This window comes from Sceloporus occidentalis, unplaced genomic scaffold, assembly GCF_023333645.1.
Source record: "Sceloporus occidentalis isolate IW3139 unplaced genomic scaffold, rSceOcc1.0.p SCAF_10, whole genome shotgun sequence".
NCBI lineage: Eukaryota > Metazoa > Chordata > Lepidosauria > Squamata > Phrynosomatidae > Sceloporus > Sceloporus occidentalis.
Window position 1 is genome coordinate 21,141,887 of NW_028316990.1, and position 27,764 is coordinate 21,169,650.

At 44.3% G+C, this 27,764-nt stretch overlaps 1 protein-coding gene across 3 annotated transcripts in view; it reads left to right on the plus strand.

The window, feature by feature from the left end:
* The window catches only part of LOC149306096 (BTB/POZ domain-containing protein kctd15-like), a 48,095-nt gene extending 32,654 nt beyond the window's left edge, over positions 1 to 15,441 (plus strand). For all 3 annotated transcript variants that reach the window (XM_089540907.1, XM_089540909.1, XM_089540908.1), the window contains exons 4-5: positions 6,119 to 6,424; positions 11,194 to 15,441. In XM_089540907.1, the coding sequence (XP_089397033.1) occupies positions 6,119 to 6,424; positions 11,194 to 11,349 (462 nt within the window). In that variant the 3' untranslated portion in view covers positions 11,350 to 15,441. The remainder of the gene's footprint in view (positions 1 to 6,118; positions 6,425 to 11,193) is intronic.
* Positions 15,442 to 27,764: the final 12,323 nt, after the last annotated feature.

Genomic DNA, 27,764 nt, shown 5'->3' on the forward strand with positions numbered 1-27,764 from the left:
TCTGGGATTTGTAGTTTTGTGAGACACTTAGCCATCTCTGTCAGAGAGCTCTCTGGTGTCACAACCAATTACAGATCCCATGATTCCATAATATTGCATTGTGGCAGTTAAAGTGGTGTCACACTGGATTATTTCTGCAATGCAGATGCAGCCTGTTTCATGGGTTAAAGTTAGCTGTGTTAAAATTAATACTCAGAAATATTAATCAGCCCTGAAAAGGAAAGAAAGTCGAACCTGTGCATGGCAATGAAGGAAGGGAAGGAGGGTACAAACCCGCTGTCTTGTCCATAGTTTGCAAAATTAGGGGGATTGTTTTAACATTGAAAATTTAAAGGGTTTATTATTTTATCTATGCCAGGTTTCAGTGTTGCTTCTAATTGTCAAAGGTTCCCGTTTCCTGAGTCCTGCTCCTTCTCTTCCTTGGGCTTTGCATTGGTTCGTTCGAAGGAAGGGAGGAATCGTCGGAAACGATTGCACGCTTTGCCCATGAGCCCCGCTTTGGAGGATTGTGGCCATTTGTTCTTGAAAGTGCTGGGTCTCTAGGACCGGAGATGCAACAGCTTAATAAACAGGCCTGGTAGTTGTCATAGATACCAGAAGAAGGGGAAAAGACAGAGCCTAAAGCGCAGTCGGTTTTTCTGCACTCATTTTGCTTTCTCGCATTTTGGCTTATTTATCGCCACGTAACGACAATTAAGACGTGGCATCGGGAGCCGCCTGCTGCAGATGGCATTGTTTTAAAATTCAGGGAATGCTTTTGCACACAATAGTCGTCAAAGGGCTTAAAGTCGCTTAGTACAGTCCCTTCGGAGGTTTGTGGAAGTCTCATTGACACCAACAATCTTGTGCCTTTCGGTTGGATCTGTATGGAGAGACTTTCCATGAATGGCCAGGTTGTGCTTGCATTGTTGTGCTCCTTCTCTCTGCCTCACTTTCCTTTTTCTTAGCTCAGTATCAGCTCACAAGGATTTTTAATTTTATTTCATAGCAGAAATTGGTCTTTATCCCTTTATTTATTGAAGGGGTACAATTGCCTTTTCTTTCACTCCTCTTTGGAAATCTCTGCCTTGGGGAAGGCGAACCCACTGAGCAACAGCTGTTCTGGCTTGCTATTCATAGAGACTGAACACTTATTTTGGATGAAGTTTGCTCCGTTGGCTTTGTTTTAGGATTTTGCAGAAGCAAGGCTATTGAAGAATATGGCAAACTGCACAATATAAGAAGGCAGCCTTACCTGGTTGCAAAACCCTATTTGTCAGAGAGGCTGTTGGTATAGATTTTATATAAACTTTCCAATCCTGTTCTTATTTCTTGACTCCAGTCTCTGTTTTAGTCAATGTTTGGTCCAAGGTACGAGAAATCTTTAACTAATTCAGTTTCCTTATTGTCTAGGTAGACATTGTGTATATTCTCTGTGGTCATTATTTTTGTTGTCTTTATAGCAAGCCTGTCTTTGCACTTTCTTCTTAGTCCTTCCTTCATAATTGTTCCACGTCTGCGATGCTTTCTGCTAGTAGTATGGTGTCATCCGCATATTTTAGGCTGTTGATGTTCCTTCCACCTGAGTCTAAACCTGGTTTTCTTATAATATGTTCTATATACAAGATGAACAAATAGGGTGAAAGGATGCAGCATCGCCTGACCCTTTTGCCAATTGGGAACCATTTTGTCTTTCCGAATTCTTTTCTAACAGTGGCCTAAGTACAGATTCCTCATCAGGACTATCAGATGTATTGCCATTCCCATGTCTTTAAAAGAGCTTTCCATAGCTTTTCAGGATCTACGCAGTCAAAGGCATTGCTATAGTCTAACAGTGCTAATTTTCACATGCATTTTGGCCAAGAGGTCTTTGCACCTCTTCCAGGGAAAAGCAAGTTGGAAATCAAAGTGTCTCCAAAGTTTATGATCCATCGCTATACAAATATTTCTGGGCTGAAAAAATATTGGACTGATTTGGAGGAATAAAACCCTTTCCTTATATATGCGGTGACTCAGTCTCTGGGTTAGATCTGGATCAAAGAGTGGCAAGAATGGAGCAGCAGAAGAGGAGGTTTTGCAAGTAATTGAGAGCTAAGCAGGTAGCAATTTGGTGACCTGGAGAAGACTTTGGCATTGGGATTTTAAAGCCAAATAGACTAGAGAAAGAGGCTCGGATCACACATTAACATCGCTTTCTGCCCTCAACTGTTGAGGAAGAGATGGAGCTCAATGGCACAGCGGACTATTTCCTTGCATCTCTAGGGCTTGGAAAGATGTGAAATTTTGGAGAACTGATACAAGTCAGTGTAGAAAGCACTTGGCTAGGTGGGCCAGTTAGCCAATTCAGAAAGAGGCACATAGAATCGTAAAGTTGAAAGAGATCTCAAGGGCCATCCAACCCAACCCCATTCTGCCACAAAATTGAAGCACGATGGCCATCCAGCCTCTGTTTAAAAATCTCCAAAGAAGGAGACTTCCAACACATTCAGAAGCAGTGTCTTCCACCGTTGGAACAGCTCTTACTGTCAGGAAATTCTTCCTAAAGTTGAGGTGGAATCGCATTTGCATCCATTGCTCTGTGTCCTGTTCCTTGGAACAACAGAAAACAAGCTTGCTCCCTCCTCAATATGACACCCCTTCAAATATTTAGACAGGGCTATCATATCACCTCTTAACCTTTTCTTCTCCAAGCTAAACATGTCCATCTCTTCATAGGGCTTCATGGTTTCCCCATCTCAGTCCATCTTTTATGGTTATTTACTGTCCAGGTGGCTTTGAGACACATCTACCCAAGACACTTTATTAGTAACAGCCCTACTTAGGTCTTCCAAACTCAAGGCTGTGGCTTCCAAGGCTTTGCATAATGATACTCCAGACTAGCATGGCTAGGTCTCTGTTTTCTCCATGTTTTAGAAGGAGATGGGCTAGTTTTCCCTGCCGATCCCATGTTGGCTGAAGGGAGGTGGCCCATCTCTGTGCCGAATTTAGGTCACCTTGGGCAGGGAGCCAAGGTGCACAGCGGTTCCAGGATAAATCGCCTCTGGGGCTCCCATGCTCCATGTGGCTTTAGAAACCCACCCACGGGCAAAAACGAAGGAAGGAAAGAGTCAGAAAGAGCTGACATGAGAGCAGATGATTGCACCAATGTTTTGTTTCGCGTTCGCTGCACGACAGAACAATGCAAACCACACAAGACGCTTGACATCCTCATTCTCATGCCTCTTGCTCCCACTTCCAGGTGCACACTTTGGAGAATTTTTGCCTCTGAGGATTGCAGGTTTTTTGGGTGGGAAAGTGTTGTTTTTCAGGGACTGAGCCAGCAGTGAGCAACGGAGGCGGCCGCCGATGTGTTCCTAGCTAGTGATTCTCTATTATCGCGTCTTCCTGGTGTGTTTACAGTGAATATTAACTACAGTTCCAGTTGCTAATAAGATGAGACTTGAAAGTGCCGTACCTCTGACAGGTCCCCCTCTTGAGCGAACCCTTTTCCCCCCTCCTAATAGTTAATCCAATTTTCACACGAATTCTAAATAGGGCTGCAGTTAGTGGCTCAAAAGTCCTTCCCTTTTGCTTCCTCCTGAGTGCAAAATTTTTCCGTATCTCATAATATCATATTTTGGGGAGCCTGATCCACTCAGATCCTGCGCAAAGTAGGTTCGCAGGAGTAAAACAGAACATATGATGCATACTATCGGTTGTAGTTATGCCACTGGCTTTCAAGAGGCTACAATGGGGCTTTCAGACTTGGAAGGAGTGTAGTATACATTACATACATATGTCTGCATTACTTCCTAAGGCTGAGAGAAGGCAAAGATAGGGAGAAAGAGTCATCATTACTGAGATGGGCATGGCCCAAGAACAGCTGCCCAGATGTTGTGGTTGTGCTCTCTTGTTTCTGCCTTGCACATGGTTGCTCTGTGGCTCCCTTGAGCATTTCCACAAAGCTCAAATAGGCCTGTGGGCACTTAAGTGTGTAGAAGGCAACAACAACATCTCAGGATGTGCAAAAGTTTTTTATTTCTCCTGTCAGTCTTTTGTCTCTCATTTGCACTGGATTTAGCAGACACTTCCAGGTAACTAATGCGCATAGGCCTTTCAGCAAGCTTACAGACACACTGTGACGCTACATTATGAAAAGAATGCATTATGGATGAAACGCCCAACTATACTCCTCGCCAGTTTTTGGAAAGTATAACCCAGTGCCTAGGGTCAAGTCATTTGGGAGTAAGCATTGGTTTTGTATGCCTTTCCCGTTCTCCTGCCCTTTTGAAATTCGCCCATCATCTTGTATGCAGCCAGTTCTTTCCCAAACAAGGCCTCGGTGCGTGTCTCCACAATCTTTTTGGTGTGGCAAGATGGAAATGTGTTAGAGCCCAGAACAAGGAGAGGCTGCTTGCCTCAGTGATGAATCTGCTCTGGGTTTTGGTACTAACAGTCCAGCATGCGCTGACTTTTGTCTTGGAGTTGATGAATGACGATGGAGGCAGTGGTTTGCAAGTGATTCCAGCTGCCTGTTTCTCTGCTGGATCCAGATGTTGTTGTTATTATTAAGAGTATTAAACAGACCAGTCCTGACCTATCCTCTATGCGTTTCACATGGATCCTATCCCTTGGCTATTTTCCTCCCTTGGCTACTTTTTCTGCAGGGAGGAAGAAAAGGAGGCGTGGGTTGTCAGCACTTTCTTCTGGGCCGGATTCCCTGCTGCTTTGCACCTTGAATCATCATGCAAAGTGGGAGGATAAGCTGGCCAGTTTATCAGATTTTGCAGGATCAGATTTGGCAGCGCTTTTGGCAAAGTCGCCGGAATTAAAAGTCCATGCCCGCCTTTGAAAGCCTGCCTATCCTAGACACGAAGGTGTAGCTAAGCAGGTAGACATCCAAAAATAAATAATTCTTTCGCTGCCCCATGAAATTTCCCTTCAGTCACCACATTTCTAGCATTGCTGAAAGCGAATGATCCAAAATCCTTCACACATACAACTTGGCTATTTGCTGCCTTTCCATTCCCTGGGTTGCTTTGCCTGCCTCTTTTCTTGGGACGCTTCGGTACTCTTTCTAAATTCTGTACTGAAGTTTTTAAGTTTCTGCGGTGATATAAATTTGGGGTTTGGAAGGAAATTTCACTCGGAGGGCAGAATTCTTATTTGCAAGGGAGCTTCTTATCGGGATGTTTTATTTATCTTTTAAAACTTCAGTATGTCTTTCCAATGATTTTATATACCCTTAAACATTAGGAGAAACTAATGACGGTTCAGCAATGGAATACGCTGCCTTGAAAATGTGGATTAGCCTCCTTCTTTGGAGGCTTTCAAGGAGAAGATGGAGGGCCATCTATCACAGTGTATTTTCCTACATGGCAGAAAAGGGGGTTGGATTGGATGTCCCTTAGGTTTTCTTCCAACTCTTAGGATTGCAAGATCTCAGGCCGAACTTGGGGGGGGGGGTCCAATCTGAACCCATGGTGAGCATCTGTCAGTCTGCAGACATAGGATGGGAATAATGCAGCACTCTAGGTGTTGCTGAATTGCAGCTCCCAGCTTTCCTCCCCATTGGCTCAGCTGGGTGGGGCTGATGGGAGTTGCAGTCCAATACCAGAAGGGGCTGGAAAAATCCCTGCATAAAACCCTAAGCTAGTAATGAGAATGACACCGGGCGAGATTGGTTTACCATATATACTCAACTACGGCGACTTCATGTATAAGTTGAGGGCAGGTTTCGGGGGCAAAATTATGGGATTTTGATATGACTCATGGATAAGTCGAGGGTAAAACTTAGGTCATGCAACAAAGGATCAAAAAGGAGGAGGAAGAAAAGGGAAATGTTAACTGGCAAAATTGTTGGCGCTCACCCTAAAAGCTGGATGGATGAGAGAGTAGAGGGGAGTCAGTGCTTCCAGAATGGATTGCACTCTTGAGTTTTACAAGGGGATGGTTCCTTTCTAAATATGAGTTAAAATATAGTACTCATATTGACCCGTGGATAAGTCAACTCAGTTTTTGGGGGTCAATCTTTTGACTAAAATTTCTAGACTTATGCATGAGTATATACAGTAAGTACGAAGTCACTAAAGGAGAGCTTGCTATATTGCAGTGCAGAAGGTCCCATGGGCCCCTAAGTGTCTCTGTTCCTCCCTTGAAGGACTTCAACCTTTTGTATGAAGAGGCCAAGTACTACCAGCTGCAGCCGATGATCAAGGAGCTGGAGCGATGGAAGCAAGAACGGGAGCAGAAGAAGCATTTCCAGCCCTGCGACTGCTTGGTTGTAAGGGTGACTCCAGATCTCGGGGAAAGGATTGCGTTGAGCGGGGAGAAAGCACTCATTGAGGAGATCTTCCCGGAGACGGGGGACGTCATGTGCAACTCGGTAAACGCTGGCTGGAACCAGGACCCAACCCACGTCATTAGGTTTCCCTTGAACGGATACTGCCGGTTGAATTCGGTCCAGGTAAGGCAGTGGCCACTTAACATTTCTACTTCATCTTTCTTGGGTCTTCTGCACCTGAAAGGTCAACCCTTTCACATGGCTGGGTTTATTTTTTGGATATGGGGATGCCATTGCTTTCCTCCTGGGCTGAAACTTGCCCAAGTTCTCCCCATGGGTTTCTGTGGCTAAGCAGGCATTCGAACCAGGGTCTCCTAGAGTCCTAGGCTGCATCTACACTGCAGAAGCAATCCAGGTTGGCACCACTTTAATTGCCATGGCTCAGTGCTATGGAATTCTGGGAATTTATGAGATTTTTTTTACACTTCTCTGTCATAGAGCTCCGATGTCACAACGAACTATAAATCCCATGGAGCCATTGTGGTTATGGTGGTATCAAACTGGATTGTTTCTGCATTGCAGATGCAGCCCTAGTCCAACATTCAAACCGCTGTATCATTTTATTTCTGTTTTTAATGTTCAGTTATACAGGTCGAATTCAGAAATGCTCCAAAATCATCCACAGAAGTGGCTGAGAGAGTGACACTTTTGCTTTCTGAGGGTCTAGGGTATGCAAACTTTACTTCATGCACAACATAATTTAAAATATTGTGCATCAAATTACCCACAGACTATGTGTAGAAGGTTTTTATGAAGCACAAATGAATGTTGTGTTGAGACTTGGCTTCCATCTCCAAGACGTCTCATTATTGTATATGCAAATATTCCAAAAATCTGGAAGAAGAAGAAAAAATCCCAAATCCAAAAAAGCATTTCTGGTCCCAAGCATTTGGGAAAAGGGATTTTCAAACTTGTATGTAAAATAGAATCATTGCTCACTTAGCCGCTTCTGTCTTAGTGCTGAAAATGCAAGGAGAGACATTTTCAGCCTTCTTTCAGGAAGATTCCTTCCTTCCTTCCTTCCTTCCTTCCTTCCTTCCTTCCTTCCTTCCCCTTTAAATCTAAGAACAGGGGGGGAAACAGATTTAGCTTTTGTATATGTTAGCACCACGCTGATCTCATAATGGCGTTAGGCTGACAAATGCTAATTTTTTGTTTCATCAATGCATACCCTTCGGTCCTTTTCTCCCCTCTAAAGTGCCCTTAGGAAGGAGAGAGAAAACAGAGTACCAAAACTACACACACACACACACACACACACACACACACGCAAAAGGAAATAAAAGAGGGAGGACGGAGGTTTGAGCGGTGTCTGCATGCCACTTTATAGAAAACGCAACAATGTGTAAATGCATAATTTATGTCCCGCTCATAATTAAATGATAGCGCCTGCAGGATGGACTTTAAAAAATGATCTCTGCACTTTTTCTCTCTCTTTCTCTCTCTCCAAAAGGATGTTCTGTAAAAAAGAGAAAAAATTGCCCAGAGTATTTTAAACAAAATGTGTTCTACTTTAGACTGAAAGGGGTTGGGGTTTTTTGCACAAATTGGGGGTTTATTGAGTCCCCCCCTTTTTTTTTGCAGCCTCTTGGTTGATTTTTCTTTCCCTCTTCCATATATATATATATATATATATAGTTCTAAAATTAAACTGGGAAACAAAGGAAGTTAACCGGGCGGATAAAGGAGGGCGCAGGAAGGGGATGAGATGGCTTTTGGTTTCCTATGGGGAGCGGACCCTGAGCCTTTCTCCCTGTTGGGAGGCTGACCTCCCAATGCTCAGCTGCCTTAATGGCTTGTCTCTAATTAGTGGGTCCAAAAACAGCCCTCCGCTTTTCATTTGGGATCTTCACCGTTCAGCGCTTCCTCTGCAAAAGGTTTGCAATGAAGACGGGAAGCCGTCATTAGGCAAAACTAGCTTAGGATGGAACAAGTTGGTTGAAGATGGAGTGAGAAACCCTTTGCAAGATGACCCTTGCAAAACATCTGGGATTCCCTTCCCCATTATCTGCATCCATCCATCCATCCATCCATCCATCCATCCATCCTGTATAGAAGATATATGTTGCAAGGAAAGTTTGTGCCTGGTGTGTTTGTGTGTGTTTTAAAGGTCTTGGTTGTTTCATTGCTCCCATCCCAGGGGTGGCTGGGCTAAACCTCTTTGGGTTAAACATGGTTTAAACTGTGGGTTTAAATTAATGGCCCTCTGCTTTTCACTTATCTTTACGATCCAGTAAATCTACCCTATATAAAGTGAATTTGCTATTTCTGCCCTATTAGGTAGATTAGAAATTGGAAAGGTGCAATGGGTTTTTCTCTTCCTAATTGGAAAAAAAGGAGACTTTGATCTGTGGTTTTGCAAGGAAAAGCAATCCATGGGAAAATAAGGACCGATCGCTTCATTTATTCTGTGCAATATGAGCCCCATTTATCAGTTATTCTAACTCTAATAGCAGACACCTGTTTCATTCACACTGTGATTCATGGAGAGATTTACTTATTAATTATTAAATGCTATAATTAATCTGGGTGCCATCGGAGGAGGTTCTGTCCTGTGTGTTCCTTGCTTTATTAGTTTGACACATCATAGGGTTCCTTTTTGCTTTTAATAGAGATTGGTGGACCTTCTCTTGAGGCTGAGAGAGTGTGACTTGCCCAAGGTGGGTTTTTAGGCTTGAGCGGAGATTCGAACCCTGATCTCCAGAGTCGCAGTGCAACACTCAAACCACTAATTCTGGCCTGATGTTGTGGATTAAGTGTTGGACTGCGACTCTGGAGAATAGGGTTCAAATCCCCCATTTGGCCATGGAAAGCCACACTCTCTCAGCCTCGGAGGATGTCGAAGGCAGCAAACCCCCTTGAACAAATCTTGCCAAGAAAACCAAACAATAGGATCACCATAAGTCAGGAATAATGTGAAGGCACACATCAACAAAGTTGAATATAACTACACTCATGCCTCCCATGTTTGCGGCTTTGCTATTTGCAGATATGATTATTCACAGATTTGATTAATATGTTCTACTCTAGGAATATCTAGGTCCTCCAGTGCAATTCTATAGCCAACTTTAACTAAAGGTTGCGCCGAAAGACTTAGAGATTCCTAGAGAGGATACTGTACTAGGCCTTTGTAGCTGCTTTGGCGCAGTTCTGTGGTCAGTGTCTGTCATACATTGACCATAGAGTTGCCCTGGAGAACCTAGAGATTATTCCTAGAGAGGTGTCCTCTCAGATAATTGTTATTTGTGTTTTTTCCATATTCACGGGGCTCTTGTGCCCCTAACCCTAATTGCTTAATGGAGTAATACTACCAAAAACAGTGTAATATTAGGAGAAATGCGCCAGGAAATGGGGTACCAATCCGGTTGGAAGGAACCACCGTCCGCAGCCAGAATATATAATCCCCAATAAAAGAAGATGCCTCTAAGAGGGGCTTTCTGCTTTTCTCTCCTCCTGACTTTGCGTGTTAATGATGAGTTATGGTTTCATTTTATTGTGACCGAAACCCCAGTGTTGCTTTTGCTTAAGAGGGAGCATCAATATCACTACCAGCCAGTATTTTACTCCATAATGTACTGAACTGCCCTGCAGAGCGCTTGTTTGTTTGATTAATATTGGGCTTTTTCTTGCAGAGGTTTGCTGTAAGCAAGACTTTAATCACACTCTAGTCATTTAGGAATAAGTTATAGAATTATCGCTGCATAATGCGCTGGGAGTATGGCGCAGGTTCTGGCCGCCTTTTTGGCTGGGGTCTTTTACCTTCCCTGGACATCTGGAGGACATAAGGGCCTCCGCATGTTTTGTGAATCGCTCACAAATGGAGGCATGCGGATTGTGCCCATCAAGTCTCCGTTGTGTTGTGGACAAGATAATAAGGCATGGTGCCACCATGTTTAAGCCCTTTGTATGTGGTTGGCCTACTTTGCAGGGCTGGTGGCTGGATAAACAGGGAAGCATTGCACATCTCCATAACGTAAGGGTGCATCTATACGGTAGAAATAATGCAGTTTGACACCATTGTATCTCCCACATTTCCATCCTACAGATTACTAGGATTTGTAGTTTGGTGGGGAACCAACAGAGAAAGCTAGGCTTTGCAAAACTAACAATCCCAGCATTACGTAGAGTGGAGCGATGACACTTAAAGTGGCGTCAAACGGTATTATTTCTACAGTGTAGATCCGCCCTTCGTTGGAAGACTAGCAATTTAGACTTAGGTTGCTTCTATGTAGTCTGAGGGGTTTGCATGGAAGAATTTACAAATGGACCATGCCCTTTGACATCTTGCACAGGGGCTGCATCCGCACTGCAAAAATAATCCAGTTCAACACCACTTTAATTGCCACAGCTACATGGAGCTACAACAATTAAAAAGGAGAAGTCGAAGGCTTTCATGGCTGGCATCCATAGTTTTTGTGGGTTTTTCGGGCTACGTGGCCATAAACCCTTCTAGAACATGATCACATAGCCTGAAAAACCCACAAAAAAGCTTAAAATGGTGTCAAACTGTATTATTTCTACAGTATAGATGCACCCTAAGAGGAGACCCATTAAACCAGTGGCCTTTACATAAGTATCTATCTGGTCACTGGGTCTGTTCAAAGTAGGACTAACAGTCAGATTCAAAGCACTGCATATTGGTTTTATGCGTTGATTAACATTATGCGCTTTGTGATTTGCACACTGCTTTGATATCTATTAAGCAGCTTATAAATATCTGCAATAGGTTAAGCAGCCTATTAGGAAAATGTCTAGCAATGGCCATTTCTTACTGATGAGGAAGTAAGTCCTGTGTATTTAATGGGATTACTCTGGATCTTTTAGTGCATTTTCTGGAGAGTTTGCCTTAATACTAACTGTTCTCTTCCCCCCCCATAAAAAACCCACCCCAGGTTCTCGAGCGGTTGTTCCAGAAGGGCTTCAACGTGGCAGCGTCCTGTGGTGGCGGCGTGGATTCCTCTCAGTTCAGCGAATACGTCTTATGTCGCGAGGACAGGCGGCCGCAGCCCAACACCACAATCAGAATAAAACAAGAACCCCTGGACTAGAAAAGGACTCGCTCCTTTCCCCTCCTTTGTGAACGTAGAAAGTGTTGAATAGTTCCCTCGCGCGGAAACACGAAGGAGTTTGCAAAACAGTATTAATGCGGGCGGCTTTGGCGCCATCCGCGAGCGCCTACGTCCGAAAGGACCTGCCGAAACGCCAGCCGCGGACTCCTCTTAGTGAGACTGTGACAGAAACGAAAGAAACAATGTACAACTGAATGGGTTTTCTTGGTCAGACGTTCGGCGTCCTTTGACATTTTTTGGAGATGCGCTCCCGATGCAGTGGCTTGGCGCACGGAAAACCGACAGAGCTTCGGCAAAGGACTTTGATGGACCTTTGGACTTTGTTGGGAAAGACCGGTTTGTGTAATGGGAAGATGCCCATTTGAAGGAACGTGTCGGCCACCTTTTCCAAGGGACTGGCTCCTCTTCTTCTTCCTCCTCATTTCTCGGTGGCATCAAGGACACAGGAGTTGCCAAAAGGATTGTGCTGAGTGTCTTACCCTTCCCCTTGGGTTGAATTTTGTCTCCAACACATCCCCAAATTTTCAAACACGCTTTCACATCTCCATCGTCCACGGTTTCTTCGCCCATTGTATCAAATGGCTTATTTTTCTACCAACGCGTCCGGTTCCCAGTGTACAGGTGCCGCCTCAAAACAGGGACCAATCCATGTTCTTCTGGTGCTGAAGTCTTTTTTTGTTCTTGAACCCCATACAAATCCCCCTTTGAGATAAGTGCTGGGGCGGGGGATTGGTAACGTTTGGCGTGTCGCTCCCGCAAATGATGAAAAGATATTGGAAAACATTTGCAAAAATTTTTTGGAAATGGAGAGTCATGAGAAAGTTCTGAAACACGGTCGCTCAACATTAAAACAGGCCCCGTAACGGAGCCCAAGATTAGGTTGTGGTGTTCTTTTATTTGACATAGGTTTTAAGATTTTGAGTCGCCAAAAGTGTGGTTTCAGGGTTGGAATGAGAAACAGCCATGTGTAGTTTAAACCCAGTTTCCACCTTGCTTTGAAATCTAGGAGGATGGTTTAAAAAGGCAACAGTTTTATCGATCTCTCACAAGTGTATGTCTCCATGTGATGCATTGGCTCCTTTAAGCAAAAGCTTTTTCAAAACTAAAAGAGTATTAAATAACCCTTTCTTGGGGGAATTGGTGTTCTTTGAGCAAATCTGTGCCGCTTTCCACCATCCTGCAGAAATAACATTTCATCTTGCGACCGCCGAGACATAATAAAACTCTGTCCGCACAACAAGTTAGTGTACAAACCAGCATTTGGGCAAGAGAAGAACCCTGGGATTTCTAGTTGTGTTGACCTTTTGATTGTATTTCATAAGCATTGCTTCTGCTCAAAGGCTGTGGGCATGCATTCATTGGGTTCTGTTCAGAAGAACCAGAAGTAAGAATCATATAGTCCATGATGTTGGGTCGCAACTCCTAGCACTCTTTGGCATTGGCAAAGGTGGCTAAGAGGATGCTGGGAATTGCAATCTAACAACATCTGGAGGGCTACATGATTGCCGTCCCTATAATACACAGAAGAGACAGAGACCAGTACATGCCATCTGAACAGCTTATCTTGGGTTGCATCTGCAATGTAGAAATAATGGAGTTTGATATGACTTTAATTGCTATGGCTCCATCCTACAAAATCCTGGGATGTGTAGTTTGGTGAGGCACCAGCACTCTTTGGCAGACAATGCTAAAGACCTTGTAAAACTACAAATCCCATGAATGTGGGAAAACCACAAATTACAAAACCACTACGTGTTTATCTAAGAGGACAACTCTCTAGGAATCACTAAGTCCTCCAGTGCAACTCTGTGGTCAACATCTGCCAGACATTAACCATAGAGTTGTGCTGGAGGAGTTACAAATGCCTAGCGGAGTGTCCTCTCTAGGAATCTCTAGGTCCTCCAGGGCAACTCTCTGGTCGACGTCCGACAGACATTGACCATAGAATTGTGCCAGAGGAGTAACCAATGCCTAGTGGAGTGTTCTCTCTAGGAATCTCCATAGGTCCTTCAGTGCGGCCTTTGGTTCAAGTTGACCATAGAGTTGCGCTGGAGGACCTAGATATTTCTAGAGAGGACATATTAATAAAATCTGTGAATAATCAAAGCAGCAAAAGTCAAAGCCGCAAATGTGGAGGGATGAGTGTGTGGGCAGATTTAGCAAAGAGCAACATCTGTGGTCATACATGGAGCTCTCCATGTTCTGGTCATCTGCAACCAAGGATGGCTTCCATTATGCAGACCATGCTCCTGTGGTGCCTTTCTCCTTTGACCCATTTGGTCAATGTCATTGCAACACGAGATGCCCCTCTGAGAAAGCTTACGCTCTCCTTTTTCTCAGGGGAGGGCCATTTTGAATAGTTGCGGTTTTCTCTCCCCCCACCTTCCTTGTTTCAGTTTGATGTTTGCAAGGCTTTTTTATATTTCCATAAACCAGCTTCGGTCCTTGTTAAGCATTTGGGGAAAGTGGCGCCGTAAAAGGTTCTAGCAGCAGATGGGAAAGTTTGAGTCATGGCATCAGGAGCCTTTGCCTCAAAACAGCGGAGGAGGGACCATGTGGAAGGAATCAGCGTTTGCTGGGGAGAGACCGGCCTCCCCTTGAAAGCAAAGACTTCGCTCCACCACGTCTTTGTTCACTTAGAAATTTCAGGTTGCTCAAGGAAATTGTTTTCCAGTTCTGTGGAATGCTTTTTTTCATGCTTACATCTTTGGAAAGGGCAAATATCAAGGACAGCTGTCTCGGTTCTTTTCGTTTCTTGCCACACTTGCATGTGGCAGATTGTGGAAATGCAAGAAATCTTTGCATTTCTAGCCTAACTATTTCTTAGGAATCAAATGGGACCATTTGGAAAGCGAGCTAAGCAGAAACCGATCTGGTTGGACCATGAGTCCAATGCCTTTTTGCTGAAAGGTTCACCCAAAGATGTTAAAAAATGGAAGCCAAGATATTCCATGGACTTGGCAGGACATAATGCCAAGCGTAACCTTTCTCCATGCAAACAAGCAGAGAATTTGATGCCACAGCATGCCCTCCAAGGAGCATCAAAGTAGCACCCAGATGTGTTTCCACAACTGGGAACACAAAGACAACATCCTCCTCCTAGATCAGTGGTTCTCAACCTTGGGTCCAACTCCAGGCATTTTAGACTTCAGCTCCCAGAATCCCCGATCATTTAGGTAAGCTGGCTGGGACTGCTGGGAGTTGAAGTCCAAAACATTAGGAGAGCCAAAGGCTGAGAACCACTGTTTGAGAAAATGGAGATCCAGAGAAGTGGTTAAGATTTGTCTTCTCTGTCCTCCTGAATAAAGAAACACAAATGATGCCACGTCCCCCTTGATACCCTGAGATCTTTGATTTAGGGCAAGGTGTAAATGTTCCAATCAATTGATCAATAGATCTGGAGAGCATTGTTGCACAAAGAGGTAGTGCACAATGATCTTTAAAAGCAACTCACAAACACTGCAGATATAAAACAGTTTTGGCACACCTTTGCCATGACTCTATCTTTCCTAAAGAACCCTGGGATAAAATTTGGGACGTCATATCATCAGAAACCCAGAAATCACAAGAACAAATTGGTTGCTTAAGGAGCACCCATGTTTGCGACTAGTTTTGCAACATGTTTTACAAAGGGCAAGAAGTGGAACAACCAACTACTCCAAGCTCCAGGTGATTAAATATGTCTTCTGTGAGTATTATGTTAATATTTTAACATGGGGGGAGAAAATATGTTTTTTATCATTGCTCACGGCGACGCGACCAAAGGGAGTGAAAGTCACGTTTGTTTGGTTATTTGTCACTCGGATGTATGATTTTAATAAATGGTTTATAACTTTGCAAAACATGTACAAATAAGGGGCTGGGCTTTCTGCGGACGGAAGGTATTTCCGGTTATGTACAGAAAAACCATCACAGCACCTGAATAAGCCTAATAAACAGGAGAAGTTTGTAACGACAGTGTACAAACAACCGATAGCATTCAAAAAGGAATATTTGTATCTTTCGGTCATTTGAACAGTCGTTTGGGAAAATAGACATTTGTTCTACATTTTCATTTTTTGCTGTTGTTGTTTCTGAGCATATTATTGACCGAAGTCGAAGCAAAAGTCTACTTTCTTCTGCAAAAGTTATTACAACGTTTTGACACAAACATTGTAAGATTGGTAATTCTATTTGGAGTGTTGGAGCTGTTCCCAAAATAAACAGCACAGGGTCCAAAAAGCGGTGAAAATGCATGCTCAGCATAAAATGCATTTAAAGTCTTTTTAAGTTGCATGCCTTTTTGCCTCTGATGGGAGAACAGCTGCTTCCTTCCATAGTGACCCACTTTGTGGCGCCAGCTGCTCGCTTCCTGTGAATCTGCTCCTTTTTCTAATCTGAACTTTAAAACGGTTATCCATAGTGTTGACCCTGTTTTGGGGATAGGAATTAGCACCCTAAATAAATTCAGACTGGAATAAATCCACTATCACATTGACTGCTGGATTTGGAGAAGCATCTAGATGTCCACAGTTGGAAACCTATCCATGGCTGGCAGAAAGAACAAAATGCCGGCATTGGACTAACATCTCCAATTTTCTCCCTAATAAAGACGCCGGTGATGCTTTGAAAGCTTGCAACAAGTATATTGTGCATTTTGGTTCGTCTGTAAAGGTATCGCTGTCTGGTGGGTTTTTGTTTGAATATGGCTAGCTGCGTTGACCATATAGCAATAACATCCAAAATTTATGGGGCCAACCCAAATGCACAATGTAGATGTTGCAAGCGTTTGAAGCTCCGCTGGCTTCTTCATCAGGAAAAGGGTTTTAAAACCATACCAGAAAATCCTGATGGTGTTAGCCAGAGGCTTGCATTTTGTCAAGATTGTTGTGGTTGTCGTCCTCGGTTCGGATGGTATGGAGGGGTGTTCATGCAAGCAGAGGCAATTCCTTATACTGGGAATCCAAGGGGGGAAATTGTGGGTTTTGGAGGTTGTTGTACTTTGCTACATGGATGGGGACAAACTGGGTCTCAAAGGGAGTATCTTTTTGTCTTGTTAATGGAACTTAATGAAAAGATACAAAAGGATGCTACTCCCTTTGAGGTCCAATTTGTCTCCATCCTCTGTGAGCCATCTTGGCCGCTTAACAAAGTACAATAATTTGCAAAATCCACACAACAGTGATACCTTTACAGAGCCAAACATAAATGCACAAAATATTCTATGCCAGCTTCTGGAGCTCCACTGGCTTCTTCATTAGGAAAAGGGGTTAAAAACCGTACAAGAGAAAGAAAAATATGGCAGTGTTAATCACAAACCTGCATTTTGTCGAGACATTGTTGTTGTTATTCTGAGTTGAAGCAACTCCTCCTCCTGGCTCTGTGTTTACAGGGAGACAAAGCATCTTAAAAGTCTAAGGTTGTCTTATTTTCCTCTCTTCTCTATGGCTTTTAATCCTTGCACCTGAGGAAGAAGCCAGTGGAGCTTCAAATGCTTGCAAAACATATTTTGGTTGGCCCAATAAAAGTATGGCTGACCCTAACACTGTCATATGGGGTTTTCTTCCTCCTCTACGAACTGCAAAATGGAAACTGAATTTTATAATTAATGTCAACTTTTGCACAACTTCCCTCCGAGTTGTGATACGTGTACATCCTTTCCTAAAATAGGTTATTGTTGTGGGCCTTCAAGATGTCTCTGATTTATGGTGACCCTAATACAAACCTGTCTTGGGGTTTTCTGGGGCTGAGAAGGTGTGACTCGCCCAAGGTGTGCCAATGGGTCTCCATGGGTGCGTCAGAAATCGAACCAGATCTCTAGAGCTCAAACTATTACACCATGCTGCCTTTTTTCTAGACTGCTTAGTTCCAGATCTCAGAGGGATTTCTCCGAGGAGCGATTCATACAAACTGACAGGAACGCAAGTGGACAATATGAATGCTCCTTGACCAGGTGCATCTGAGATGACTTTGTAATATATAAAGATAAAATAGGAGATATTCTATGGGAATCACCATAAAAATATTGTCTTTTTCACCAAAAACCCTCACCAGAGACACTCTTTACTAAATAAATGGCACTCTTGGTTTATAGGGATTTGAAAAAGCCAACGCTTATCCCTTCGCCTAACCAGCTGCTCCTCCAAATGTCTGAAAGGTTGAGTAGTTTTGGAGAACAACTGGACGCAAGTCAAGGAAACTCAGCTGGGAATTGAAGGCCCAGATTTTCCGTCCGCTCGGGATTTCATGTGCCCAGCGAGCGCCAAGCTGTGCCCTCGAAGCGAAAGCCCTAAATGACATTTTATTGCTTTGGAAGTCTGTTGTGGGACCTCTCCTTCTGCTCTGCAAAAAGGTTACACACACACACACACACACACACACACACACACGTGGTTTTTCATTATTTAGTTGATCTTTTTAAATAGGTGTGCGTGGGTATTCTGCATTGCCTTGGGGGCAAGATGTCAAGAGGTAATAAATAAATGCCTTGAATAAGTAATAATAATAATAAAATAAAAACAGATATAAAAATATGATGAATGGGTGAATGGAGATGATAGATAGATAGATAGATAGATAGATAGATAGATAGATAGATAGATAGAGGAGAGAGAGAATAGATATCCACAGTGGCTTATCAGACTGGAAGAACGATAAAATAAAAGTAACAACAGAACCATCAAATTGCAGAAGAAGGAAAGAGAGGAATGCAACACAGCATCGAAATGACCTCAAAAAAGCTGAAATATCTGGGTATTTATTTATTTTGTCCATCCAGGAGTTTTGGACTTCGGCTTCCAGAATTCCAGACCATTGGCATAGATGGCTGAGGCTTCTGGGAGATGAAGTCCAAAACACCTGGTAGACCAGCGTTTGGGAATCACTGCTTGAGCCTTGGCCATTAAAGTGGTGTTGAACTGCATTAATTTTGCAGTGCAGACACAGTCTGAGAGAGGCACTGTTGCAAGGTCAGCCATCAAGCTAAGACAAAGCGGGGATTTGAAACCACAGGTCAGAAATCAAACATTGGATTGATTTCATCCTCATTTCAAACAGCATTTCCTAGACTGTCAGAGGAGCCCAAAAAGCCTTTTCTCTGGCTCCATGACCTGGAAGCCATAGGTTCTTAAATGCTGAAGAATCACTCTTCTAACCACATGCATCTGAGGAAGTAGGATGACGAAAGCTTGCGCTACCTGCTTCTTTCTTTCAGTTAAGTCTCAAAAGGTGCTACAAGATCCCTTTGCAGACTGATTTTCCAGACTCTCTTTAAAAAAGGCCATGTCTTTGAATTCCCATAACAACAACAACACAGCCCAAAACTGTGGAGGACCACTGGAGAAATGGCAAGCTTCGCATCAGACGCCCAAGAGAGCATATTCTGGGTTTTTTTGCAGCCTGGCGTATCTTTGTGTGTTATGTAGGGGGAGAGAAAAGAAAAGGTGCTGTATATAAACGGAGAGAGGTTTTGATTGCAGTTCTTGCAGTCGCTTGGCTGGATGGGTTTATGAGCCAGAAGAAAGGCCCCTTCTTCGCCCGCAGGCCTGCCGAGACAAAAGCCCAACGTGGTGCCAGATTAAAGCAATCTAGCCGGAGGGCACCTCATGGCCATCCACAGCTGGTAGATGGACAGAAGAGGAGCAGGAGGAGGGAGGAGAAGGGGGAAAGAGAGAGAGAAATCTAGCATGGGAGGGATTTGGCCAGCTCCGAAGCCAAGCTGTTCCTCCAAACATTGTGTGCAAGCACTAAATCATGCTTCTGTCCATGCTCTCCAGGCCTCCTGACCCGGGGCACAGCAGCCCTTTGCAGAAAAGAGGTTTTGCTTGGACCCGCACACTCTGCTTTTTCTCAGAGTGCAATGCCTCTGTGGCTGAGATTCTTCGGTGTGCGTGTATCATACAAATCTATGCACATGTACACACATTGCTATGTGCCCTATGTGCCCTATGTCTGCCCTACAGCTTATTATTAGCTTAGGGTTTTATGCATGGATCTTTTCCAACCCTACTTGGAGATTCCAGGTCTCGCCTCCTCCATCCCACCCCAAGATCTCCCATCCAAGTACCAACCAGACCTGAACCCAGGCAAGCAGATGTCCTCATTGCAAAGGAGGACAAGGCACCACAAAATGTCGGACATTCCAGAAAAAATGATCAAATAAGAGCTAATATAGAAATATAATACAGAGCTAATATAGAAATATAAATTCATGCTTCTTGGTCATGCTCAGAATGGAAGGCAATTTGGAATTCCCTCTAGACAGAAGGTTGAAATGTAGGACATGCCCAGAAAAAAGGAGGATGTCAGGTCACCCTGGCTGAATACCAGCATGGTGCAACCGATCTACCAATATGGCTGTTTATAGTCTCATCATAGAATCAGAAAATTGGAAGAGACCCCAAGGACCATCCAATCCAACCCTCTTCTTCTGCCATGCAGGAAGACCCAGTCCAAGGATTCCCTATGACAGATGACCATCCAGCCTCTCTTTAAAAGCCTCCAAAGAAGGAGACTCCACCACTGTCTGAGGCAGAAGCATCTTCCACTGTAAAACAGCTCTTACCATCAGGAAGGTCTTCCTAATGTTGAGCCGGAATCCTTTTTCCTGGAGCTTGCATCCATTGCTCCATTGGGTCCTGTTCTCTGGAGCAGCAGAAAACAATCTTGCTCCCTCCTCAATATGACACCCCTTCAAACACTTAAACAGGGCTATCATATCACCTCTTAACCTTCTCTTCTCCAGGCTAAACATCCCCAGCTCCCTAAACTGCTCCTCATAGGACTTGGCAATTTCCACAGCCTTCACCATTTTGGTCGCCTATCTCTGGAGATGCTCCTGCTTCTCAACGTCATGCTATGGGGAACCATGCACAGGAACATCATGTTAAGGAGACCAGACATAACAAATGAATTGTTGGGAGATATTCCTTGCATCTCACATGTGACATTTAGCCCTGAACAACCGATTGGAGCATGAGTCTGGCCCAATCTGAGGCACATCGGCGCATAGGCATGGATCTCAATGAACCTCCCTACCACTGGAGAGGGCAGCAAACCTTCAGCAAACCCTGAGTCAATTAATCTTCTTGCTCTTGTACTTTTACTCCCAGGTAGAGACCCTTGTGGGATTTTTCCGCTCCAGGTATCAAAATAATTTGGCCGGCCTTCTGTAACCAAAGCACCTTCACTGGAGGAAAGAGAGGTGCCATTTGCTATTTGGCCTCGGGTGCCAGAATGCCTTGCGATGGCCCTGCGACATATGACCTTTCGTGGGGCTCAGATTTTGCAACACAGGAGCCCTGGGAGGCTGCGTTCAGGGTAACAGGCAACCCTTCAAATGTGGTTCAAGAAAGTCTTTTATAACAAGTCTTTAGAAGTTACTCATGGTAGTAGTCAAAGCTCCAAATATCTTAGCATGAGGATTGCCCATCCACGCTTCCCTCTCCTTGAAATTAATCTACTTCATTCTCTACATTTGCTTGTTTAAGTATTTATACCCAGCTGCTCTTTCTAAAATAAACTCTAAACAGATTTTTTTAAAGCAAGACACATAATGAATCCATTCAAGTTACAATCAAAAACTGTCTGAAATGCAAATATTGCAGGCTCTCTTACTCTACGCACCAATTTCTACTTTTGCAGTTTTCCAGAACAAAGCAATCACAGTTTTAAAAACTGCCAGAACGCAAATGGAAGGTTCATAGATACATGGACTGATGATTTATTTTCACTTATTCAGAGCATTTATGCCCTGCCCTTCAGTCAAAAAGGCCCCCAATGTGGCTTACAAATTGTTAATTTGACAGTTCCCTGCCCATAGGCTTACAATGTACAAAGACAAGGCACACAAGGAAAAGGGGGATCTGAGTGGGAGAGGTTCCACAAGGGCAATTGGGATGGAAGGAGGGCCTCTTGCCAGCCGCTGGGATTGATCACAACTGGAATGGAGGAATGGCCTCATACCAGTTTGCAGGACCAAGACCCAATGGAGTTGTGGAGCCTATGGTACAATGGGGCTGACCAGTTCTTCTTTCCCTCTGGGGCCAAGTCACAATGGAGCTGTGCCTGACTGCTTTCCTCTTCCCAAGAGGCCACAGCAGTGGCAGTCAGGATGGAAGGAGGGCCTACCAAAGCTTCTCATACACGCAAACTATGTGTGTGGATTTTCCAGTTTGGGGTGTCAGTGCAGTTTGGCACTAGCTGAGTGGAGAGTCCCATGAGCGCACTTATCATCCCTAGGTCTCAGCTTTGGGCTTGGATAGTCCTAACCCAATAGCCCTCTCCCTCTAAAAATGCACCAGGCCTTTGCACTAGTGCAATGGATATAAAAAGGTAAAGGTATTCCCCATCAACAAGGTTATCAAGTCATGTCCGACCATAGGGGCTGGTGCTCATCTCCATTACTAAGCCGAAGAGCAAACTTTGTCGGAGCAATGTGGCCAGCATGGTTGCACCGAATGCTGTTTACCTTTCCACCAGAGTGGTACCTATTTATCTACTTGCATTTGCATGCTTTCAAACTGCTAGGTTTGCAGAACTTGGGACTAGTGATAGGAGCACATCCCATCATGCAGTTCCTGGGCCTCAAACTGCCAACCTCCCGATCATGCCATCAACAGAGTCAGTGTTGTAATGGCTTGATAGACCTTTGTTAATTATAAGAATGCCTTGTGTTTCCTATAACTGTAGCTGCTAAGAAAAGAATAAAACAAGAGTGAAAAGGCAAAGACGTGCATACACGCACATGGCTTCATTCCCACTCTTTTATGCCCCACTGTTGTGTCCAGGGCTTCTGTGGAGTCCTATGCAAAAGAACTCTAAACCAGTCTCGACAAGTTTGTCCAAACTTTGGAGTGAGAGGACTTGATGTCCAGAGGCCACAGTTCTTCCATGTTCCTGCCCCCACTTCATATTCTTATGAATTCCCCTTTTTTCAATGTGGTTTGGGCAGAAAATATCCCAACAGGTTTCGCGCTGCAAGGAAAAACTATGCACAGGTGAGCGCAAGAATTTCAGCCCAAGGAGCCAGTGGTCGTGTTGGATAGAAATCATAAAGGCTCCATCAAAATTTCATGGGCGTTGGAATGGCATCCGGAGGTCCTTCCTGCTGGACCAAGACCTTCAGCTCCAAAGACACAAACAACAAAGAAATCTTGCTTTCTTGCTGGGAAGATAAAAACCTTAAGCTAAAACTTTAGCCTTAATAATAGCCAGAGTATGCTACTCCTTTTAGGCAGACAGATCATTGAGTTGGTACACGGTTTGGAGTGTCTTGTGATGAATCCAGAACAACCAGCATCTTTTGTGTCATTCAAATGTGCCTTAATTTTCTTTTTCCCCCCCAAGATGGATGCTGGAGGAGAAGAGAAAAGAAGGAAGGAAGGAAGTGGGGGAGGAACTATACAAAAAGAACAAATTGGAGATATGTGGGAAATATGCTGGAAGATTTTTTTTATTTTTTTTTTGCTCTCTCTCTCTCTCTCTCTCTCGCTTTTGGTAAAAAACAAAGGCAAGGGCAAAACACAAGGCTGTGGTTAATATTTCATCCATCCCTCCTTTCCCGGAAAGAAAGTCAGTCTTGACATCTCTCCTTTGAACACAGTCTTGAACCGAGGCTATTGCTTCTCTCTGACCCAGAGAGAGAAAACAGGAATGATAAAACAGGCCGGTTTGTTTCTTCTCCGGCAACGTGGCCCCGTCCTCGCGGCCGACGGACCACTTCCAGCTATGGCCCAACGGTCCAAGTGCGCGGCGGCCAGGATACAGAGATACTCCTCTCCGTTTCCTAGAGGGGCTGGATGGTTGTCATGTAAGAGGAGAGATGCAGTTCAGCCTTGCTTTGCTGCATACAGAGCATGGTCTTGGCAGCCCAGGCAGGGAGGGAAGGAGAAGGTAAGCGTTCCTGACATGCGGAGGCCATAAGGGGAAAGTAGATGGCAGGGAGTTACAGAGAGCATTATCACTTCATCTTCCATATGCTCAGATGAAAGGGGAGGAAAGCATTCCTTGTCTTGATCCATTAAGGATAGTAAAGCACAGGTAAGGAGGACGAAAGCTGGCACCATTCCACTGACCTACTCTCTAAGGAGACCGAAGATCCTTCGAAGAGGAGAAGACCAAAGGGAAGGAGGTCAGTGGGTGCAAGGTGGACTCCCTTCCGCCATTGACCATCCCTGGAGTTAGCCATTCAAGCATTTCATGAATTCCTTCTGAATTTTCAGATTAGAATATCATTATCATTAGGACAACTCAGAAAGCCATGCGACCCACAGATTGTAGGACTAAGAGGATTTCTCTTGGTTGAGTCTCCCTTATCCGGAATCCCGAAACCCAAAAGGCTCCAAAGTCCAAAACTGCTTTCACACATGGCTGTGATAGTGACAGTTTTGCTTTCTGATGTTTCAGTGGACACAAACTTCGTTTCATGCACAAAATTATTTTAAATATTGTACATCAAATTACCTTCCGGTTATGTGTCTAAAGCGTATGTGCAACCTCAGTGAATTATGCGGTTAAACTTGGGTCTTGGAGACTTAAAGTATATAGTAGTACAGTTGGCTCTCTGCAGCCACACATTCTTTATCCACGGACTGAAGCATCCATGGCTTGGAAGTATTTTTAAAAATACATATATTCGAAAAAACAAAGCTTGATTTTGCCATTTTAAATAAGGGGCAGCATATGCCATTTTATTTAATGGGACCTGAGCATCCACAGATTTTGGTACTTTGGGTCCTGGAACCAAACACCAGTGGAAACCAAAGGCCCACTGTAATAATAATGATAACCCCATTGTATTTAATGAGACTTGTGTATCCATGGATTTTGATATCCACAGGTGGCCCAGGAACCAAACCCCAATGGATACTAAGGGCACACTTTGTTTGGAGAACTAGTGTAGTGTAGTGGTTTGAGCACTGGACTCCAACTCTGGAGATCTGGGTTCAAATCCTTGCTCAGCCAGGGAAACCCTTGTGTGACCTTGTGCAATAAGTCACACTCTCTCAGCCTCAGAGGAAAGCAAAAGCAACCCCCTCTCTGAACAAATCCTGCCAAGAAAACCCATGATAGATTTGCCTTAGGATCACCATAAGTCTGAAAACCTATGGAATGCAGACCTTACTTCCTTGCATTGGTAGGGAGCTGGGTGAGATGTCCTTTGGGGCCGCCTCTGTATCTATGCTTCTACCCCAACGGTTTTCAAACTCCAGAGCATCCTTTCCATGATGGTTGTTTTTGGGAGGTGAGCAGTCCCAGGTGTAAAAGCTCTGGCCCATTCCAGCTTGCAAGGAACGGCAAACGAACGAACATGCCTTGAAACGTGTGCTCCAGTGTATTGCCAGGAGAGACGAGTGACTGGAAGCAAGCCACCGTTCTGTGAATCTTGTCTGTCTCTCTTCTTCTTACACCAGACCCCTCCGGAACATTTCAAAGGAATGTTTTCAAGGGATCCCCAGAGTGGAGCTTGGAAAGCTTTGATGAAAACCCCAAGCTTCCCAGAAAGTGGCTTGCTTGCATGTGCATTCATGGAACAGCACCCCAGAAGGAGATGTGCAAAAAAAGCAGGAGGCGCGCTTGTGGAATTCGGTCCAGCAAAGGCTGCTGTCACACTGCAGAATTAATGTACTTTGACTCCACTTTAACTGCCGCAGCTCCATCTTATCAATACAGGTCAATAATACAGTCAGCCCTCCATATCCACACATTCTTTATGCATGGACTCAAGCATCCACGCCTTGAAAACATTCCCCAAAAAATCTCAGTTCCAAAAAGCAAACCGTGAATTTGCCATTTTATATAAAGGGCAGCACCATTTTGCTGTCATTGTATTTAATGGGATTTGGGCAGCCACAGATTTTGGTATTCATAACAAGTCCTGGAACCAAACCCTAGTGGATCCCAAGGGCCCACTGTAACAACAACAACCACCTTCTTCTTGTTCATTGTCATCAATAATAGTTATTTTCAACGGGAGGAAGTTTTTAGTCATTTCAGAGAGAGGTAGCCCCCTAACTGCAAAATGTTCAGTTCATGAAATAAAGTGGATTGGGGGGGAAGGAGAATTGGGCAACTAAATATCAGACACTGCAGATAACTGACATGGTTCCAGATATAGTTTTATAACATTTTCTTTTGAAAGGGAAGGGGAAAAAATGCAAATCCCAATTAGCAGCGTCGAGGTTTAAAACTGGTTCCATCTGCAAGCCTGTGCTTTTTGTTCGCAGGGCCCCTCCCGCGGCACACAATGCTCCTAATGACTGCCTTTTGGCACCCAAGGAGAGACGGATTGCGCCCTCTTGGATGTGACTCTGCCTTCCCTCCTCTGGGCATAGGAACACACCCAATGCCCCGCAGTCAAATTTCAGGGCGAAAACTCGGTGGCACGAGTATTTACAAGCGCCGGGAATACCAACGCCATTGCAACACTTCACAGACATCCTGCAGTCATGGTGTGTTTCGTTTTAGTTGTGTTTTCTTTGTAATGTTATGAAAGGCGGGGGAGATTAGCGCAGGGCAAAGCAGGGAACGCCTCCTGCAGCTCCTTCACCAGAACTTTCCCAAAGTTTATGGGCTTGTCTACATGGGCCAGTTAAACCAGTTTCACCCCACTTTCATGTCGCCCTGTCCACACAAACACAAGCCCAAAGCCCCAGTTCAGGGGCAGACTGTCTTCACATGGGAAGAGCAGTTCCACTCCAAATCTGGTCCATCCCTCCCTTAAACCAAATTTTAAAATCTTACCTTTTGCTCTGGATTTTGCAGGGAAAATCTGGAGCGCAGTCTGGTCATCTTTGATTTGTCTGTTTAGCAATCCATGGCATCCATAGAACTCTTCTCTAGCAATTCTGTCCAATGGAGTCTCAGGTACAGTGCTGGTCCCTAACCATTAAGGAGATAAAATTTGGGTCATTGTAAGTTTACATTAAATGTAAACACTGAGAACTTGAGACAGACTAGTCTATAAGACTTACTGGAAAACTAATCCACCACACAAGACTCTCCAAGGGGCAAAGGAAGTGAGACAAACATGCACCTGTTTGGCATTCATTATAAAACAATGTGGTTTGGATCTTCAAAATGAAGTCAATGCAATTCTGGATTACATTTTTCTGGTTATTTCAAGAGATGAGATGAGTTAGTTATAGTTCTTCTACATCAGCACTCTTAATATGCATAATGAAATGATTTGTTTTGCAAGGTCTGTAGCCTTCTCTTCCAAAGAGTTTTGGTGCCTCGCAAAACTAAAATCACACAATTCCTTAGTATGGAGCCATGGGAGTTAAAGTGGGTTCAAACTGCATTATAGTCTAGAAATGTATATAAATGTACTTGCTATTGCTATTATTTCGACAGTGTGGACGCATCCCAAGCCACCATCCTTAAGAGTTATGCTGGCAGTCCAACTTTGGTTGCAGTTGTGGAAGGAGCATCAGCCCCACATATCCATCCGTCTGAGCAGGATCTCAATAGAAAACCCATCTAGCAAAAGTGTCTATGGGGTGTGAGTTAGGCTAATCCAGCCAGGAACCCCAAGATGTGAAATGCTAGCTAAGAAGATAACGGAGGCTGAGGGTTGTGACTTTTGGAGTGATGCTACAAAACCCATAGGCACAAAAGGTCTCTCACTTTGGATGATGCTTGGGTTGCATTGCGACAGCTCTGTGCTACCAGATCCAACTCTTTTAATGGCAGCAATGAAAAAATTGTCCATTGTATTGCATTGGACGTATTCTCCAATTGTTCTCTCACTTTCTTTGCTAATTGTTTTAGTTAGGAATGCATGTGGGAGAGAAAACGAGAGAGAAAAGAGACCACTCATGTCTTCTTGGCTGCATCTACACTGCAGCAATAATGCAGTTTGACACCACTTTAACTGTTGTGGGTCCATCCTGGGATATCTACTCCAACACCCAAATTCCTAGTCCAAACCCAAACCACTGCACCATGCTAGCTCTCATTGAATTGTGCTTTCCTCTGAGGCTGAGAGAGTGTGGCTTGACCAAGTGGGTTTCATGGCTCATCTGAATCATTTGATGGCTAGTAATTCAGCCCAGTGGCTCAGTCTTCTAGTTGGGACTAGCGACTGGATCCGGGGCCATGGCTTTTTGGTTTACCAGAGCCATCGATGTGGGATAGGGCTAGGAGGCACTTCGGGGCAGCTTCGGCACAAGCCCTGGCTCAGGTTTTTAAAGGAACCTTTGAGTGAGATATTCCATTGTTAATGAAAGGCATGTTTCCATCAGGCCTCTTGGTCATGGAGGGCTGCTATGAAAGCAAGACAAATGAAGAGCATCAGCTCCAGTGCCTGCGGCGGTCCAGCGAACGAAGGCGGACTGTCCTGGGCTTTCGCATTTCCAGATTCCAGCGCGCGTCTCGTGATTGAAAAGGCCTCGCTCTGAAAAGTGGGAAGCTGC